Raw genomic sequence first — 20,115 nt, 5'->3', positions numbered from 1 at the left:
TGGTATTTAGTGAGGTAAGATGAATGAAATGCGCTGACAGTTCATTGCTCCTGCCAAATGAATTGCACTGATCACCACTCCAAGATGGCGGCCCCGCGTCTCGTCAGCGCCAGTAGGCAGTAGCGCTCCATGCTGCGTACCCTTACAACATGTCTATGGCTATATCGGTTGCTCTCATCACCGCGCTGTCACCGCATTGAGTGCAACATCCGGGTCCTGGCGGCGCACTTCAGTGTGTGTAAGCGCACTTAAGTGCGGAAGTGTCTACATCCGGAAGACAGCTTGCAGCTGCGAGATGTGTTATGGAGTTTATGAATGACATCTGTCGCCAAAACGCTCCAAAAAGCGCAGTCGTAGTCAACATTCTCGTATTTTCACACGAAGTGAGCTCGTCTTCGTCATGTTCCGTCACCTTCCGGCTAGGTGGCTAACACACACGATAACAAACCGGAAGCAGAATAAAGACTTGTAAAACTTACACTTCCTGCTTCCGTGGCGCGAACAGTCGGTAGTGATCCATGTTTGACACTCAGCCTCGCACTTAGTCCGGAGTCCAAGTGGAGCAGTTTGTCCAAGTGGTTGGCGCAGACCAGCAGAGTCTTGCCGACGGAAGCCGGGATCTTCCCGTCGTAGATGAACTGGATCCACTTGGCTCTGATATCCTTTTTGTTCGGGAGTCGATGCAAGGATGTGTGTCGGTCTGTGCAGCCCACAACGCAGCAGTTCTGCGTCAGCCTGGGCTTGGTCATGGTCCTTGTCGTCCTCGTCGCGACGTCTTTTCCTGCGACTGGACAAAATGGTGGGCGTTCGATACGGATGTCGATGCATGGATACCGTGGACAATATCGGCATTGGGTGACTTATTAGCGTATCAAACTCATTTTAGATCAGGGGCCCACGTGGAGGAAAATCTACTCTTTGTTTTTAATTTATCTTATTTTATTTGATTCATTTTTTTAAAAAGTACCTTATCTTCACCATACCCGGTTGTCCAAAATAGGCATAATAATTAGGGATGTCCGATAATGGCTTTTTGCCGATATCCGATATGCCGATATTGTCCAACTCTTTAATTACCGATACCGATATCAACCGATACCGATATCAACCGATATATACAGTTGTGGAATTAACACATTATTATGCCTAATTTGGACAACCAGCTATGGTGAAGAAAAAGCCTCCGGAAGATGACGTATGTGCGTGACGTAGCCCGGGGAACAGAGGTATGCCTTCCCCATTGAATACAATACAAAAAAGCTCTGTTTTCATTTCATAATTCCACAGTATTCTGGACATCTGTGTTGGTGAATCTTTTGCAATTTGTTTAATGAACAATGGAGGCTGCAAAGAAGAACGTTGTAGGTGGGTCGGTGTATAGCGGCTGACTGTAGCAACACAACAAGGATTACTCACTTATCAGTATCGTTTTTTGTTTTTTTGGGGGGTTTTTTAAGTTTTTTTTTTATTAAATCCACATAAAAAACACAAGATACACTTACAATTAGGGCACCAACCCAAAAAACCTCCCTCCCCCATTTACACTCATTCACACAAAAGGGTTGTTTCTTTGTGTTATTAATATTCTGCTTCCTACATTATATATCAATATATATCAATACAGTCTGCAAGGGATACAGTCCGTAAGCACACATGATTGTGCGTGCTGCTGCTCCACTAATAGTACTAACCTTTAACACTTAATTTTACTCATTTTCATTCATTACTAGTTTCTATGTAACTGTTTTTATATTGTTGTACTTTCTTTTTTATTCAAGAAAATGTTTTTAATTTATTTATCTTATTTTACTATTTTTTTTTAAAAAGTACCTTATCTTCACCATACCTGGTTGTCCAAATTAGGCATAATAATGTGTTTATTCCACGACTGTATATATTGGTATCGGTTGATATCGGTATCGGTAATTAAAGAGTTGGACAATATCGGCATATCGGATATCGGCAAAAAGCCATTATCGGACATCCCTAATATAAAGTTATAAAAAAATATTAATGCTCCAAAACATATCCGAGTGACAATTAACAAATGTATATATGCCATTACCCTTTAAAATCGTTTTTAATTATATTTATTTTATATTGTTTTTATATTGTTTTTATATCCATTTATTTTTGTTTTTATTCAGTCATTGGTGGAGCTAAGGATAATATTTGAATATTGTTTTTAATATTGTTGTGCAGCACTTTGGAAACATTTTGTTGTTTAAATGTGCTATATAAATAAAGTGGATTGGATTGAAAGACTTTCACCCTAAATAATGGGGGCGCACTCCGGTGTGGCTCAGATGGTAGAGCGGCCGTTCAGAAACAAGGTTGTTTTTTTTACAAATCCAATTTCCGCCATCCTGGCCACTGCCGACGTGTCCTCGGGCAAGACGCTTCACCCTCCTGCCCTCGGCAGCCGTGTTTCCGCCAGTCAGCAGAGGCTTCTAATGGAGCTTACCACCAAATGAGTGTTCAATACCGTAACTCGCTCCGAGTCACTCAAACCAAGCGCCACAAAAAAAGTAATCTTTGAAGTAACTAAGAGTCATTTGGCGTCCTTGCTGGCGTGTCTCCTGCTGACGTGCTTGGCCAACACGGAGCGGACGCTAAAGCTGCCGTCGCAGAAGGAGCAGGCATACGGTCTCTCTCCCGTGTGAGTTCTCCTGTGAATCTTCAAGTATCCTTTCTGGGAGAAGGTCTTCCCGCAGGTGGCGCAGCCAAAGACCGGACCCTGACTTTGTGTCCTGGTGTGCGTCTTTGCGTGTCGGCTCAAGTTCCCCTTCTGGGAGAACTTTTCGCCGCAGACGGAGCAGGCGTGCGGTTTCTCTCCGGTGTGCGTTCGCATGTGCTGGACCAGCGCCGACCTCACGCCGAAGCTCGTCCCGCAAATTGAGCAGGGGTGCGGTTTCTCTCCGCTGTGCGTTCTGGCGTGTCGGTTCAAATGTCCCTTGATGGTGAAGGCTTTGCCGCACACTGAGCACACGAAGGGTCTCTCCCCGGTGTGATACCTGGTGTGTGTTTTCAGAGTTCCCTTCTTGCCAAAGGTTTTGTCGCAATGAGAGCATTTGAAGCGTTTCCGGACGGTTTTATCCTCGTCTTCGTCATCCTCGGTGTCAGAAGAGTGCGACGTCATGTCCTCACTTCCTGAAAGTGGAGCTAAGAGCTTGTCTACTTCTGATCCTCCATCAGCTTCCGTCTTTCCTGCCTCCTCTTCCTTGACGTGGGGGGGCTCTGGCTCCTCTTTGACGTGGATAAGTTCCGGCTCCTCGTCGTCCTCAAAGTGGGGCGGCTCTGTCTCCTCCTCTTCCTCTTTGATGTAGATGAGTTCTGGCTCCTCGTCTTCCTCTTTAAAGTGGGGCTGCTCCGGCTCCTTCTGCGCCACCCTGGAGCTCCACTCCTGCGGCTGAGGAGGACAATTTTCTCCGGTGACGTCTGTGGGACACAAGAAGACAAACATTGAACACCGAACCGTCTATTAAACAAGACAAGAAGCAAGGAATCAAACACAGGATTCAATTTAGTATTCGCACAGTGTCACCTCGTCGCTTTGGCACAAGCTCCACGCGCCTCCTCATTTATTTGGGCATTTCCTGATTACATAGTTGCAGCTGCTTCTAAGGGGAGGGGGGTCATAAACAGCTGCTGCACTGGGTCATAAACAGTTCAAACAAAAAAGGTGCTTGGAGCGGTGTCAGGTTTGCCCCCTCTCTGCTTCGTCAGGCCTCCGTCAGTCGTAATGACTATGGAAACTGCGCCAGTCCAGAGGTCAAGTCTAAACTCAGCGACAACGCCTGCTGTGGCTGAAGAGTCTGATGTGGGAGAGGCAAACACGGCCGCATTTACTGCAGATGTAGCTGGAAGGCGCAACTGCAGGAGTGCGTGTCTTCCGCTTGGTTCTTTTTTCATTGGCTGTGGCATGGATCTCTTCCTCGCCGGTCTTCAGCTGTTTGTAAAAGGACACTGCGCCATTTGCTGCGGTCAGCCGCTGCATCTTCCCATTGTTCAGTGTGTATGTCCAGGGCGTTCATGTCCCGCTTGCAGACATCTTTGAAACGCAGAAACAGCAGAAAGGTGCTTGGAGCGGTGTCAGGTGTGCCCCCTCTCTGCTTAAGTTAAAGTTGAAGTAGCACTGATTGTCACACGCACACACTAGGTGTGGTGAAATTTGTCCTCTGCATTGGACCCATTGTTGCATTGTTCACCCCCTGGGAGGTGAGGGGAGCAGTGGGCAGCAGTGGTGGCCACGCCCGGGAATCATTTTTGGTGATTTAACCCCCAATTCCAAGCCTTGATGCGGAGTGCCAAGCAGGGAGGTAATGGCTCCTATTTTTATAGTCTTTGGTATGATTCTTTTTCAAACCATGATTCTCAACAAGTGGATTGTTTTAAGTGGGTGTTTTAAGTGGGTGTTTGCGGAGTAGAGATGTGACATTTGCTTCGAAATGGCTCATAAAGAAAAGTTGCCAACCGTCCCTTGAAAAACGGAATCGTCCCGTATTATCCCCCGTCATTGTCACATTGTGTCATTGCTGGCTTTTAGGAGCAGAGGAGCATGTTTGGCAGCGCGCACACACAGAGTACTTACAAGCAGACACGGTGTGTACACAGAAAAGGGAGAATGGTCGCATTTTGGTGTAAAAAGTCAAGATAAAGGTGAAGTTATAACACTGAAACACCCTCAGGAAGAGCTGCTTTAAGACATGGCTAACATCCATCCTCAGTGTTTTAGCTACTTCTAAATCACTAATCCTCGTCTCCATGGCGAAAAATAGAGTATGTTTCGTACAAGTACCATTATCACTGGAGGCAGAGGAATAGCTAAACATGCTTAACTACACACCGTAGGAGGATACAATAGCTCACCGCCGTCACAATGTAAACAAACGCCATGGGTGGATCTACACCTGACATCCACTGTAATGATACCAAGTACAGGATACTACTATGTCACAAAATCTTTTTTCTTTTTAAAAAAAAAAAGTATATTATTATTGCTGCTGCAGCAACAGAGATACAGTCTAGAACAGGCCCGGGCAATATTTGACTCGGGGGGCCAGATTTAGATAAAAAAGTGTGTCTGGGGGCCGGTATATCTATTTTTAGGAACACTAATACAAAACCTCACAATAATGATTGAAAGCTAAAAACGATACGACAGACCGCCTTAAAAACGGAATGGAATTTGACTTTTTTTTTACTGAATGAAACACCCAGAATGTACATGAAAATAAAGAATGTGGGATTTACAGTATCAACTATGAAGGGTAAAACACTGAATATTGACAACATATTTCACAATCAACCCAAACACAACCAAAATGCAACAAACATAGTGAAATATGAACGCGAAGGGTAAAAAAAAAACCCCACCTACAATCTGAGATATCTCATAGTGACCAAAGTAACTAATTAGATGACTATAGTAACTAATTAGATGAGCATAGTAACTAATTAGATGAGCATAGTAACTAATTAGACGACTATAGTAACTAATTAGATGACCATAGTAACTAATTAGATGAGCATAGTAACTAATTAGATGAGCATAGTGACTAGTATATGATGCAGATTCCAAGCATTGAAAGACTTAGTATAGTTCAGGGGTCGGCAACCCTGCATGGGATTCTGGGTATTTGTTGTGTTGTGTTTATGTTGTGTTACAGTGCAGATGTTCTCCAGAAATGTGTTTGTCATTCTTTTTTGGTGTGGGTTCAAAGTGTGGCGCATATTTGTAACGTAACAGTGTTAAAGTTTTTTTTTTTACGGCTACCGTCAGTGTAAGCTGTGTGGCTGCTGACCTAGTACGCCAGCTGAAGCAGCAATCTACATGTAGTCGAGCAGGTACACTGTTTGAGCAGGCTGTAGAGGGTGTCAAAAACAGTGCCAGCACGTCCTGATATCCGGGAGTCTCCCGGAAATAATGAAAGGATTGGCAAGCATGACGCTATCAAGCGCCATTCATACAAAACTCGCGGGCAGCCCTACTATCAAATTTACATATTAAAGTGCATGCCGGTGCGTGTGTCAGAGACCCCTGGTTAACATAGCACAAAGCAATTTAAGCTTCGTATGCGGTGTTTTTCATTTAAAATTTTGAATTTTTTTTGTGGCTCCCATTATTTTCTTTAATTTGTGAAACTTGCCAAAATGGCTCTTTGAGTGGTAAAGGTTGCCGACCCTGGTATAGTTGAAGAGTTATGGTCGTTAGAAAACATGAGTGCACATCATAATGGCAGCTACACTTTACATCTTAAACATCTAGAACTATTATATTGGGAATGTCCGGCGGGCCAGATTGAAAAGCTCAACGGGGGCGCATGTGGCCCCCGGGCCTTCATTTGCGGGTCGGGTCTATAAGATATATAGATATCTAATGTATTCATACATTGTTTATGTAGCATGTATATATAACCTAATTAGAGATGTCCGATAATATCGGTCTGCCGATAAATGCGTTAAAATGTAATATCGGAAATTATCGGTATCGTTTTTTTTTTTATTATCAGTATCGTTTTTTTGTTGTTGTTTTTTTAAATTAAATCCACATAAAAAACACAAGATACACTTACAATTAGTGCACCAAGCCAAAAAACCTCCCTCCCCCATTTACACTCATTCACACAAAAGGGTTGTTTCTTTCTGTTATTAATATTCTGCTTCCTACATTATATATCAATATATATCAATACAGTCTGCAAGGGATACAGTCCGTAAGCACACATGATTGTGCGTGCTGCTGCTCCACTAATAGTACTAACCTTTAACAGTTAATTTTACAAATTGTCATTCATTACTAGTTTCTATGTAACTGTTTTTATATTGTTTTACTTTCTTTTTTATTCAAGAAAATGTTTTTATTTATCTTATTTTATTTGATAATTTTTTTTATAAAGTACCTTATCTTCACCATACCTGGTTGTCCAAATTAGGCCAAATAATGTGTTTATTCCACGACTGTATATATCGGTATCGGTTGATATCGGTATCGGTAATTAAAGAGTTGGACAATATCGGCATATCGGATATCGGCAAAAAGCCATTATCAGACATCCCTAAACCTAATCATATTGTTTCTTCTACTTAAAAATAGCTGACCCTTTTTTTCCCCCTTCTCTGGGATTATATTCCCAGTTTTGATCTGGTCACTTATAGCATATAAGAATATTCTATTACTGTTAAGCAAACTATGAATAATAAAACATGTGTCCTTTATCATAGCTACACGTATGAAAAAAAAGCGGGTGAAATCAGTGGTATTCAGTGAGGTAAGATGAATTAAATGCGCTGACAGTTCATTGCTCCTGCCAAATGAATTGCACTGAGTGGAGCGGATCACCACTCCAAGATGGCGGCCCCGCGTCTCGTCAGCAGCGCTCCATGCTGCGTACCCTTGTAACATGTCTATGCTTGTTAGAACTTACTGGAATGTTGTATTGATGCAACGTATATATATCTGAAACAACTTCACCATGCTCACAGGGACGAGAAAGAATCAAACCAACCGGAAAACACAACTTGATGTTTGTTGAAAAGAAGTAAACAAACCTGTTTGTTGATGTTTGTTGAAAATAAGTAAACAAACCCGTTTGTTGATGTTTGTTGAAAAGAAGTAAACAAACCTGTTTGTTGATGTTTGTTGAAAAGAAGTAAACAAACCCGTTTGTTGATGTTTGTTGAAAAGAAGTAAACAAACCTGTTTGTTGATGTTTGTTGAAGAGAGCGTCCAGTAGTTGACGTTGTCGCTCGTTCTCCTCTTTTGTTCTAGAAAGTTCCTCCTCGTATTCTGCTATCGTTCTTTCCAACACTACAAATATTTCTTCCACAGCAGCAGTTAGTCGCTGCTTCACCAACACTCTCAGCATTTCTACTTTGCACATTTTCACACTTTACACGCACACTTAGCCACGCGTCGATCACTTCCGCTTTGTCTCTTTCTTAGCAGCTAGCGATGCTAAGCTAGCCCGAGAAGCTTCAAAGTTGACCAAAACGAGGAAATAATTCCGTTCACTCCGCCGTTGCAAAAATAAAAACGTTTAACTGACAACTACGACGGAATTCCACCCGCAACTTGCGAGTGGATTTATCAGGCGTGTCGTGGATGTCATTAATAAAAAACACCGCTGTCACGTGACTGATGACGTTTGACGCATTTAACGTCACCGGGTACGTGGCAACGTTCGTGGAAGAGGCGACGTTGTACAATGAAACAATCGTGCGAGGATGGATCAATGCGTTATTCCAAATAAAACACAAAATACGACACACAACTGTTTTCCCTTTCCGGGTCAGTCTCCGGTCTTATCTTGAAATAGCAACTTCCGGTTCCGGTGTCAGAATATGAAAAAACAAATCTGCTTTTGATCAGTTTTTCCGTTTCTGCTGACTGACACTTTTCATTTTTGTCATATAAAATTAAAATAAAACCGTTTTTTTTTTGTTTTTTTAGATCTAGTTATTGCTCTTTGACACGGAAGTTTGTGTGCGTTTCAAAATAAAATTCAACTAACCCGATCGTTTTTAGTGTTTCAATTTCCGTTCATGACCAAAAGATACACCAACCCGTCACTTTTACGTCGCGTTTTTTTTAAATTTTGTTTCAGTGTCGCAAAAAGGTGGAGGAGGGGAACCGGAAGTGCTCCGCCAGTGTGGAAGATTTTCTCTATCAATGAGATTTGGAGGAAATGGCGGATGTAGATATGTTACACTGTGTGGACATGTTATTCATTTCCGGTCTGTGATATATTTGTAATAAATGACTGCCACGTGGCCAGGCCATTTTGGTAAAAAAAAAAAAAGTTTTTAATGTGGTTAAATGACATTAAAGTTCCACATAAATACTAGATCATGCTGTTTCTTTTCTGCGTTGGTTTCCGAAAACAATTTGAAATGGTTAGGGTTGGTTAGGGTTTAGGGTTAGACCCAGTCAGACCACAGAACACTTTTCCACTTTTCATCAGTCCATCTTAGATGAGCCGGCGGCATTTCTGGGTGTTGTTGATAAATGGCTTCGCATAGTAGAGTTTTAACTTGCACTTACAGATGTAGCGACCAACTGTAGTTACTGACAGTGTGTTTCTGAAGTGTTCCTGAGCCCATGTGGTGATATCCTTTACACACTGATGTGGCTTTTTCATGCAGTACCGCCTGAGGGATCCAAGGTGCGTAATATCATGGCTTACCTGCAGTGATTTCTCCACATTCTCTGAACCTTTTGATGATATTACGGAGCGCAGATGGTGAAATCCCTAAATTCCTTGCAACAGCTTGGTTGAGAAATGTTGTTCTTCAACAATTTGCTCAGGCATTTGTTGACAAAGTGGTGACCCTCGCCCCGTCCTTGATTGTGAACGACTGAGCATTTCATGGAAGCTGCTTTTATACTGTTGGAAGCATATCCATATTTAAGTGTTACTTCGTTCTAAACTCCTATAGTCATATAAAGAATAGCTAGTATTCTTCCTTCTTTTGAGTCTCATAGTAAGGTGTCGGCCTTCTAGATTGGAATGTGTCAGAGTCGAGATAACTCGGAGTAGTCTAAACAAAGAGAGTGGGGGCGAGGGACAGACGGAAGATCGAGGGACTTCCGGGGGTTTGAGCTAGACCGATCTGGACCGGGCTGGGGAACGCTGGTGTGCTGGATTGGTCTCAGGTTTGTCCTCTAAGCTTTGAGAATAAACTACAAAATACCAACTATTGCCTGGAGATTGAATATAAACATCAGCGTATTGCCATAAAAAGAATCTGGGAGAGACTAGCAATTTCCCCATTGGAGGAATGCTGGTCGACGCAACAATTCCCAATCATGGCACCCACCTGTTCCCAATTAGCCTGTTCACCTGTGGGATGTTCCAAATAAGTCTTTGATGAGCATTCCTCAACTTTCTCACTCTTTTTTGCCACTGGTGCCAGCTTAGGCATCAAATTCCAAATGAGCTAATATTTGCAAAAAATAACAAGGTTTACCCAGTTCAAACGTTAAATATCTTTGCAGTCTATTCAATTGAATATAAGCTGAAAAGGATTTGTTGTATTCTCTTTTTATTTACCATTTACACGTTAAAACTTCACTGCTTTTGTATGATGCTTTAGCCTTGACAGAACTTTGCGTACGAATGTACAAGGAATTGTAAACAAACTGCATTCTGTGCTAAGCTATTGAAAAGAACGACATCTCTCACTTTGCGTGCTTTTCCTTTTCACACCGGCTGTGCATGTGAACGTTGCCTTCTGAGATGCTCGAGCTCCTCGAATAAATCCACGAAAGACCATTTTGTTTGACTACTTGATAGGAAAATGTCCATTACAGCGTGACCACGGATCACTTCTGGTGCGACTGCAAGCGTTTACATTGAGACCTCGTGACTCCTTTTGGGTACTTCTTCATACAAACCACAGAAAGTTGGCATCACTCCCAGACAGATTCAATAAAATGCTGCACTAAGAAACATGACAATACACAGATCACATGTGTGAGGACATTTATTTTGGTGTATATTTGACACTTAATTCTAGTCTAGAAAACAAGTGTGCTCATTTAATCACAGCTAAGTGTTATACATAATATGTCTACAATAAAGACAAGGTCCTCCCTGTTGTCCTCAAACTAAAGTTGTTCGACAAAGTGCCACACACATTATTGGCAGTCCTGCTGCTTATTAGCTGCTGCGGTTCTCACCAGCGCGGTTGTGACGGTGGTAATCACCAGCGCGGTGGTGTCTTCTTGCTACTGCGCCGGGTGCGTCCTCATGTGTCGCACCATGGTGGAACAATCGATGAAGCTTTTGTTGCAGACGGTGCACGTGTACGGCTTCTCGCCGGTGTGCCTCCTCGTGTGTATTTTCATGTGTTCGCTCTGCGAAAAGGTTTTGCCGCAGAACGAGCAGCTGAAGGGTTTCTCCCCCGTGTGCGTCCTTTTGTGCTTGTTCAGCGTCGACGGCTCGCGGAAGCTCTTGTTGCAGATTGTGCAGGAGAATGGTTTCTCTCCGGTGTGCGTTCTGGAGTGCTTCATCAAGTTGCCCTTCTCCGAGAAGCCTTTGCCGCAGACCGAGCAGCTGTACGGTTGCTCTCCCGTGTGTTTCCTCATGTGTCTCGTCAGGTAACTGCCGTAGGTGAAAATCTTGCCGCACACGGGACAGTTCAAGCTCTTGTTGTCAGCCGGACGTGTCTTGTCGGCTTTAGAGTCTTCATCTTCAGAGTCAGGGGAGCGTGACGAGTCCTCGCTATCCGAGCGTGGAGCCGCGTCCGCCTGCGACTGCTTTCTATCATCTTCTGTTTTTATGTGTTGACTTGAGCTACTGCTGCTCGGAGGCTCCGCCTCTCCCGTCTTCTCACCTCCACCTTGGACCGCAACCTCTTCGCTGTTTACAATGACTCGGACCACCGGGAACTTGGTGAAGTCTCCCTCCTCCAGAGTCCACACCTCACTGTGAGCGGGCGTCGCCTCCATCTCTTCACCGTGGTGAGCCTCGAGGTCCTCCTCTTCCTCTTCCTCTTTAATGAGGGGGGGGCCTGGCTCCTCCTGCTCCACCCTGGAGTTCCACTCCTGCTGCTCAGGAGGAAGATCTTCATCAGGGACATCTGTAAGACGCAAGAAGGCAAACACGTGGTTGTAAATATGAATGATATCTTGCAGAAGCACACAATCATTTTTTTCTACAACGACACACCTGGCGCTGACATGAAGGAAATACGACACACTTTGCACAGATTTTTCTGCTTCAATGAGAGCTGAGGTTACAGATAGGGATGATACTCCAAACCGGTTTTCCCGGTTGTTTGATAAGAAAAGAACCGAGTCCTCGGACTCGAATCCCTTTTTGAGAACCGGTACCCGTTATCGAGACCACTATAGTAAAGGAAAAGAGTTGATTCTTTATTCGAATCCCGTCCCGACCAGAAATGCTCCGTGGGACATCACAAGAAATGACGTCACGTAGCTCAGTCATTAAGCGCAGATAGCGAAAGCAGGAAAACAATGGACGGGAAAAAGTGCTCCAAGGTGTAATAAAGTTCAAAACAAAAGCTATAATCCATCGAATAACTTTACTGAGAGATTTGAGCAGGGTACAAACACATGACCAACACTTTTACCACCAACCGGAAACATAGCAACCAGGCTAGCAACGCACCTCCTTTACGGCAGCTGTCGCAACCTTCTTATAGCAACCGCAGCACATACATATATATATACAACACTGCAGCACATACATATATATATATACAACACTGCAGCACATACATATATATATACAACACTGCAGCACATACATATATCTACAACACATCTCCCTTTTTTAACTTTTGTTTTTCTTTCCTTGTAAACAAAACAAAATCACACTGTAGATGTGTTGTCTGTCTAATTATAAATAATGCAGACGAGGCGTGTTGGCTGAGTTCTTGACGTTTACTTTCACGGGTGACGACATGCAACAACACTTTTCGGGGCTACCGCGCATGCTCGTCACTCCCGTTGCATGCTGGGTAGTGTAGTTGTTATATTCTCTAGCTCATAACATTTTTCCCCCTAAAAAGAAATAATGTTAACTCAATAAAGTGTATTTCTTTTTTTAGCTTTAACTTTTCATTTTTTAGCATTGTAACCACATTTGCAAACAACTTTTCTCTTCATAGAATTTTCTTTCAATAAAGAAATAAAGTGCAAAAATGTCAAAGCATCATAACAAACAGTTATGTTCCAATAGCAGCAGAAGTGCACTTTTTGGAGAGCTGTATTATTTCCAGTTTTGTGCCCAAGGGACTTATTTTATTTAACACTATATTATTATTTATACACCTATAGTGATCACAGAGACAGCTTGTTTTTGTGTTACCTTATATATTTGTTTTTATGAAAAATCCCACTTAATATACTTTGGGTAACAACAGTCAATATTTTTTTTTTTTATTTTTTTAGGTGGGTAACAGTCAATATTTATTTATTTATTAGATTTAATTTTTTTATTATATAATAAAAGTGAGCTTTTGTTAAACCAAATATTGTGTGTTTTTCTCCATATACAACAACCTATCTGGACTCCATAAGAGAATCGATAAGGAATCGGTTCGATAAGAGGATTCCGTAATAGGCTCGAACTCGATAATTCCTTATCAAACATCATCCCTAGTTACAGATCAAAACGGCAGACGCACACATCGACCTCAAAGTTGAGCAAATATTTATAATACGCCGTTTGTGCATATTCAAACCGTTTGTGGTTTCTCAACACAGTTTGGACAAAATGGTGATCAATTGTCTAACACTATGATCATTTGTTCTTTTTTTTCTTGGATGCGACTGAAAGAGTGGCAGCACATCACAGTAGCTCCTTTGACGTCCTTCATTTTTGGTATTATTCTCAACTTTTCTTGCTTTTTTTTATATCACTTATCTTTTCCATAAACCACTAATTGTGGTTCTTCGGCGCTATTTAGTGTTTTTGGTACTTTTCTTTTTGGGCCGTTTCGTGTTTGGCTTTGATCAGTTGAGCAGCCGGCCCTTTGTTTATCACGCCAGGAGCTCTTTGCGCTCTCTGTCAGGTTCAAACACTGATGACATCTATTAAACAAGACAAGAAGCAAATAATTAAACAGAGACATAATTCAATTTGGCTCAATTTGAGGAGAGACGGCTGGACATTGTACCCTTGTACAATGTCTCAGCACGCTCTGGCGAAAGTTTGTACGCCTCCTCCTTTATTTGGACTTTCCCTGACCACATGGCAACAGCTGCTTCCAAAGGGACGTGGGTCGTAAATAGCGTTGCCTTTGGTTACAGAACAGTTCAAAAGAAAAGGTCGTAAACACTTCACAGAAAAGGTCGTAAAACAGTTCAAAGAAATGTTCGTAAAAGACTTCAAAAATTAGAGTTAAAAAAAGCGGTGTCTGCAACTTGGGCAGATCCTGCCTTCTCTCCGCTTTGTAGTCCTTGGGTTAAAACAATATCTTTCTGTTGATTACCATACATGAAAGAAAACAGAACACCTCCATGTTGCCTCCCCCCGACACAGTGGAGTTTTAACAAGCCTTCTTCTTGGTAGGTTTCAAAGACACGTTTTTGCTTCTCGCTGGGAACTCATTGAAACACAACATTTTTGTGATAACTTCGATAAAATTAACTTAAATTAATTATCAAGTACCTTGGAGTCTTGCTCACGAATGAGGGAAGAGTGGATGGTGAGATGGACAGGCGGATCGGTGCGGCGTCTTCAGTAATGCGGACGCTGTATCGATCCGTTGTGGTGAAGAAGGAGCTGAGCCGGAAGGCAAAGCTCTCAATTTAGCGGTCGATCTACGTTCCCATCCTCACCTATGGTCATGAGCTTTGGGTTATGACTGAAAGGACAAGATCACGGGTACAAGCGGCCAGAATGAGTTTCCTCCGCCGGGTGGCGGGGCTCTCCCTTAGAGATAGGGGGAGAAGCTGGGAGGAGCTCAAAGTAAAGCCGCTGCTCCTCCACATGGAGAGGAGCCAGATGAGGTGGTGCGGGCATCTGGTCAGGATGCCACCCGAACGCCTCCCTAGGGAGGTGTTTAGGGCACGTCCGACCGGTAGGAGGCCACGGGGAAGACCCAGGACACGTTGGGAAGACTATGTCTGGCCTGGGAACGCCTCGGGATCTCCAGGGAGGAGCTGGACTAAGTGGCTGGGGAGAGGGAAGTCTGGGCTTCCCTGCTTAGGCTGCTGCCCCCGCGACCCGACCTCAGATAAGCGGAAGAAGATGGATGGATGGACGTACACTGTGTTTGAAAGGAGTAGACCTGATGCAATATATTCTGGTTTTGATAGTTTCATAGTGTAGTGGAAAACCATAGTTAACATTTAAAAAATGTATGAAAGTTTAATATTATCACGCTCTTATGCTAACAATGACGTTAAAAACATGAGTCTTTAATTGGTGCTTGAGTTTTAAGCTACTCAGTGGCCTAGCAGTTAGAGTGTCCACTAGGGCTGACAATCTTTGGGTGTCCCACGATTCCATTCAATATCGATTTTTGGGGGTCACGATTCGATTCTAAGTTGATTTTTTTCAATTCAACGCGATTCTCGATTCAAAAACGATATTTTCCCGATTCAAAAGGATTGTCTATTGATGGAATACATAGATTTGAGCAGGATCTACTCTATTGATGGAATACATAGATTTGAGCAGGATCTACTCTATTGATGGAATACATAGATTTGAGCAGGATCTACTCTATTGATGGAATACATAGATTTGATCAGGATCTACTCTATTGATGGAATACATAGATTTGATCAGGATCTACTCTATTGATGGAATACATAGATTTGATCAGGATCTACTCTATTGATGGAATACATAGATTTGATCAGGATCTACTCTATTGATGGAATACATAGATTTGAGCAGGATCTACTCTATTGATGGAATACATAGATTTCAGCAGGATCTACTCTATTGATGGAATACATAGATTTCAGCAGGATCTACTCTATTGATGGAATACATAGATTTGATCAGGATCTACCGTAATTTCCGGACTATAAGCCGCACCTGAATATAAGCCGCACCAGCTAAATTTTGGGGAAAATACAGATTGCTCCATATATAAGCCGCACCCGACTATAAGCCGCAGGGTTTTGATGTGTAATTAGCGTAGTATATAGGGGTTCCTGCTACCACGGAGGGGATTGTCGGGACAGAGATGACTGTTTGGGAACGCAAAGCGTCCCATTTATTAACAATAAATCTTTCAATCATTCAATCAAACTTTCACATCTTTGACATGGCGAACAGCATTCGTGCAGAGTACAAATAATACAACGGTGCAAAGTAACACAAAGTGCTCACCTGTACGTTATCAAAATAACCAGCCTACCGGTATATGAAAAGTCAGTCTTTAATCATTGTGTCATCGTCTTCCTCCTGCGTACTAAAACCACCGAAATCCTCTTCGTCGGTGTCGAAGAAGAACAGGCCGTAAATAAGCCGCACCCTTGTATAAGCCGCAGGGACCAGAACGAGGGGAAAAAGTAGCGGCTTATAGTCCGGAAATTACGGTACTCTATTGATGGAATACATAGATTTGAGCAGGATCTACTCTATTGATGGAATACATAGATTCCAGCAGGATCTACTCTATTGATGGAATACATAGATTCCAGCAGGATCTACTCTATTGATGGAATACATAGATTTGAGCAGGATCTACTCTATTGATGGAATACATAGATTTGAGCAGGATCTACTCTATTGATGGAATACATAGATTCCAGCAGGATCTACTCTATTGATGGAATACATAGATTCCAGCAGGATCTACTCTATTGATGTAATACATAGATTTGAGCAGGATCTACTCTATTGATGGAATACATATATTTGAGCAGGATCTACTCCAGTCTGCTGACATGCAAGCAGAGTAGTAAAGCTTTTATCATTGTAAAGGACAATGTTTTATCAACTGATTGCAATAATGTACATTTGTTTCAACTATTTAATGAAGCAAAAATATGACTTATTTTATCTTGGTGAAAATATTGGACACAGTGTGTTGTCAAGCTTATGAGATGTGATGCAAGTGTAAGCCACTGTCACACTATTGTTCTTTTTTATAAATGTCTAATGATAATGTCAATGAGGGATTTTTAATCACTGCTATGTTGAAATTGTAACTAATATTGATACTGTTGTTGATAATATTCATTTTTGTTTGTTGTGTGTGGTGTTTGTGTCTCCTCTCAATTGTTGTGTGTGGTGTTTGTGTCTCCTCTCAATTGTTGTGTGTGGTGTTTGTGTCTCCTCTCAATTGTTGTGTGTGGTGTTTGTGTCTCCTCTCAATTGTTGTGTGTGGTGTTTGTGTCTCCTCTCAATTGCTCTGTTTATTGCACTTCTGAGTGTTGCTTTTGGAGTTGGATTGCATTGTTATGGTATTGTTTTGTTGGATTGATTAATTTAAAAAATTTAAAAAAAATAACTAAATAAATAAATGAAAAAAAATAAAAATAAAAAAAATAATTGATTTTTTAAAAATGAGAACCGATTCTGAATCGCACAACGTGAGAATCGCGATTCGAATTCGAATCGATTTTTAGCCACACCCCTATTGTCCGCCCTGAGATGGGTAGGTTGTGAGTTCAAACCCCGGCCGAGTCATAACAAAGACTATAAAAATGGGAGCCATTACCTCCCTGCTTGGCATTCAGCATCAAGGCTTGGAATTGGGGGTTAAATCACCAAAAATGATTACCGGGCGCAGCCACCGCTGCTGCTCACTGCTCCCCTCATCTCCCAGGGGATGATCAAGGGTGATGGGTCAAATGCAGAGAATAATTTCACCACACCTAGTGTGTGTGTGTGACAATCATTGCTACTTTAACTTGTGATTGTTTCATAGTCTAGTCCAGGGGTCACCAACGCGGTGCCCGCGGGCACCAGGTAGCCCGTAAGGACCAGATGAGTAGCCCGCTGGCCTGTTCTAAAAGTAGCTCAAATAGCAGCACTTACCAGTGAGCTGCCTCTATTTTTTTAAAATTGTATTTATTTACTAGCAAGCTGGTCTCGCTTTGCCCGACATTTTTAATTCTAAGAGAGACAAAACTCAAATAGAATTTGAAAATCCAAGAAAATATTTTAAAGACTTGGTCTTCACTTGTTTAAATTCATTAATTTTTTGACTTTGCTTCTTATAACTTTCAGAAAGACAATTTTAGAGAAAAAATACAACCTTAAAATTGATTTTAGGATTTTTAAACACATATGCCTTTATACCTTTTAAATTCCTTCCTCTTCTTTCCGGACAATTTAAATCAATGTTCAAGTAAATTAATTTTTTTTTATTGTAAAGAATAATAAATACATTTTAATTTAATTCTTCATTTTAGCTTCTGTTTTTTCGACGAATAATATTTGTGAATTATTTCTTCAAACTTATTATGATTAAAATTAAAAAAAAATATTCTGGCAAATCTAGAAAATCTGTAGAATCAAATTTAAATCTTATTTCAAAATCTTTTGAATTTATTTTAAAATGTTTGTTCTGGAAAATCTAGAAGAAATAATGATTTGTCTTTGTTAGAAATATAGCTTGGTCCAATTTGTTATATATTCTAACAAAGTGTAGATTGGATTTTAACCTATTTAAAACATGTCATCAAAATTCTAAAATTAATCTTAATCAGGAAAAATTACTAATGATGTGGGACGGTGTGGCGAAGTTGGTAGAGTGGCTGTGCCAGCAATCGGAGTGTTGCTGGTAACTGGGGTTCAATTCCCACCTTCTACCTTCCTAGTCACGTCCGTTGTGTCCTTGGGCAAGACACTTCACCCTTTGCCTCTGATGGCTGCTGGTTAGCGCCTTGCATGGCAGCTCCCGCCATCAGTGTGTGAATGTGTGTGTGAATGGGTAAATGTGGAAATACTGTCAAAGCGCTTTGAGTACCTTGAAGGTAGAAAAGCGCTATACAAGTATAACCCATTTATCATTTATCATTATGTTCCATAAATTCTTTTTAAAATTTTTTCAAAAAGATTCGAATTAGCTAGTTTTTCTATTCTCTTTTTCGGTTGAATTTTGAATTTTAAAGAGTCGAAATTGAAGATAAACTATGTTTCAAAATTTAATTGTCATTTTTTTGGTGTTTTCTCCTCTTTTAAACCGTTCAATTAAGTGTAAATATCATTAATTATTAATAATAACATAGAGTTAAAGGTCAATTGAGCAAATTGGCTATTTCTGGCAATTTATTGAAGTGTGTATCAAACTGGTAGCCCTTCGCATTAATCACTACCCAAGAAGTAGCTCTTGCTTTCAAAAAGGTTGCTGACCCCTGCTCTAGTGGAAAACCCCAGTTAATAAATCATACATTTAAAAAATGGCCTGGAGTTCAATATTTTCACGCTCTTATAATAACAATAACGTTAAAAACACGAGTCTTTAATTGGTGCTTGAGTTATAACAAGTTTTTGCGATGCGCGTGAAGTTTGTCCAAGTGGACTTGCCGTAGAGTTTCCAAAATGGCGAACACAGTACGCATGCGCAGTGCAGCATCGCTTCATTTGTATGCAAGGTTTGGGGCCTTCAGGCAGGAAAACCCTTCACAAAAACAAAAAACATCAAAAATAAAACAAAAAGCGACAAACCTGCTCGTTGTAATTCATCTTCTGGTTTGAAAATAGCGTCCAGCATTTGACGTTGTCGCTCGTTCTCCTCTTTTGTTCGGGAAAGTTCCTCCTCGTACTCTGCTATCATCACTTCGAACAGTCCAAATATCTCCTCCACGGCGTCACTTAGTCGCTGGTTCATCAGCGCTCTCAGCATTTGCACTTTGCACATTTTCACGCAATCACGACACTTTCACACTTTTATCTCAGCTCGGCGACGCGTCGATCACTTCCGCTTTGGTCTCTTTGTTAGCAGCGAGCTAAGCTAAGCTAAGCTTCGACGTGCACGCAGGCGAGTTGATCTGAAACGAGGGGAAAATGTTTGTTTAAAAGTCACGCGAAATACAGAAGGCGGACAAAAGCCGCACGAAGCAGCAGCAAAAAAAAAAAAGTAGGAGCTACCTTGCTAACGTTCGGTCCTGCTTTTGCTTCCACGACGGAGTCACAATGGGAAGGAGGAGGGTGAAATGCTGCCATCTAGCGGACACATGTAGTACTGCACGCTGCCAGACAACCAGATACCAGAAATACTCATCTATTTTTAAATAATGCTAGTATTGGAAACACGCGAGGAAATTGGAGCTGGACAGGATAAATAAATAAACAAATTAAAAACAATTATAATAAAATATTTGCTAACTAAAGTAGCACTCATTTTTTTACAGCATTTCACCTAATTTTCACCGGCTATTCTTTATAAAGTAACGCTGAATAAGAAATGTCTGCATATGTTATATTATTCTTTTATTTTTCCATATTTAACATATTGTGTTGACGTTTGGGGGAATGTTTACAAAACAAACAATAATTCAACTTCAAAAAAAGGGTCATTAGAATAATACACAATCCATTATTTATCACTTCTAATGTGTTCAAATGTTCAGATATTGTGTTTTTAAAAGCAACGGAAATGACGTTTGGAGTAAAGAACAACAGCCTTCCAGCTTGTTACCTCAGCTTATTTAAAATGAAGAGGAGAAAACTA

General features: G+C 41.4%; 3 protein-coding genes across 4 annotated transcripts in view; 1 reads left to right on the top strand and 2 right to left on the bottom strand.

Moving 5' to 3' along the window:
* Window positions 1–13,297, top strand: part of ccne1 (cyclin E1) — a 335,619-nt gene extending 322,322 nt beyond the window's left edge. Inside the window, exon 13 of the mRNA XM_062021733.1 lies at window positions 13,283–13,297. The gene's annotated coding sequence lies outside the window, so the exon portion shown is untranslated. The remainder of the gene's footprint in view (window positions 1–13,282) is intronic.
* Window positions 947–8,287, bottom strand: LOC133630319 (zinc finger protein 32-like). 2 transcript variants are annotated; one of them, XR_009821232.1, is made up of 3 exons: window positions 7,700–8,287; window positions 1,831–3,438; window positions 947–967 (listed from the first exon to the last, which is right to left on the bottom strand). XR_009821232.1 is itself a non-coding variant. In XM_062021884.1 (2 exons), the coding sequence occupies exons 1-2, from the start codon at window positions 7,881–7,883 to the stop codon at window positions 2,552–2,554; spliced, it is 1,071 nt and encodes a 356-aa protein (XP_061877868.1). In that variant the 5' UTR covers window positions 7,884–8,287; the 3' UTR covers window positions 1,718–2,551. The 2 variants fall into 2 exon arrangements, 1 of the variants encoding a protein (XP_061877868.1); XM_062021884.1 differs by lacking the exon at window positions 947–967 and having other exon boundaries at window positions 1,718–3,438.
* LOC133630339 (zinc finger protein 768-like) lies at window positions 10,455–19,640 on the bottom strand. The gene is made up of 3 exons (XM_062021904.1): window positions 19,533–19,640; window positions 19,110–19,432; window positions 10,455–11,583 (listed from the first exon to the last, which is right to left on the bottom strand). Exons 2-3 carry the CDS (start codon window positions 19,300–19,302, stop codon window positions 10,730–10,732), a joined length of 1,047 nt encoding a protein of 348 aa, XP_061877888.1. The 5' UTR covers window positions 19,303–19,432; window positions 19,533–19,640; the 3' UTR covers window positions 10,455–10,729.
* Between the last annotated feature and the right edge of the window lie 475 nt (window positions 19,641–20,115).

This window comes from Entelurus aequoreus, linkage group LG02 (genome assembly GCF_033978785.1).
Source record: "Entelurus aequoreus isolate RoL-2023_Sb linkage group LG02, RoL_Eaeq_v1.1, whole genome shotgun sequence".
Classification (NCBI taxonomy): Eukaryota; Metazoa; Chordata; class Actinopteri; order Syngnathiformes; family Syngnathidae; genus Entelurus; species Entelurus aequoreus.
Note: the sequence above shows the minus strand (reverse complement) of the source record. Positions and strands in the feature narration are given on the sequence as shown.

Bases quoted from the DNA above. Each gene is read 5' to 3' on its own strand.
- LOC133630319 (XM_062021884.1), bottom strand. From the start codon at position 7,883: ATGTGCAAAGTAGAAATGCTGAGAGTGTTGGTGAAGCAGCGACTAACT. The intron at 3,439-7,699 runs GTTTGTTTACTT...TGTGTCCCACAG, and splicing joins CAACAAACATCAACAAACAG to ACGTCACCGGAGAAAATTGT.
- LOC133630339 (XM_062021904.1), bottom strand. From the start codon at position 19,302: ATGTGCAAAGTGCAAATGCTGAGAGCGCTGATGAACCAGCGACTAAGT. The intron at 11,584-19,109 runs GTTTGTCGCTTT...TGCGTCTTACAG, and splicing joins AGATGAATTACAACGAGCAG to ATGTCCCTGATGAAGATCTT.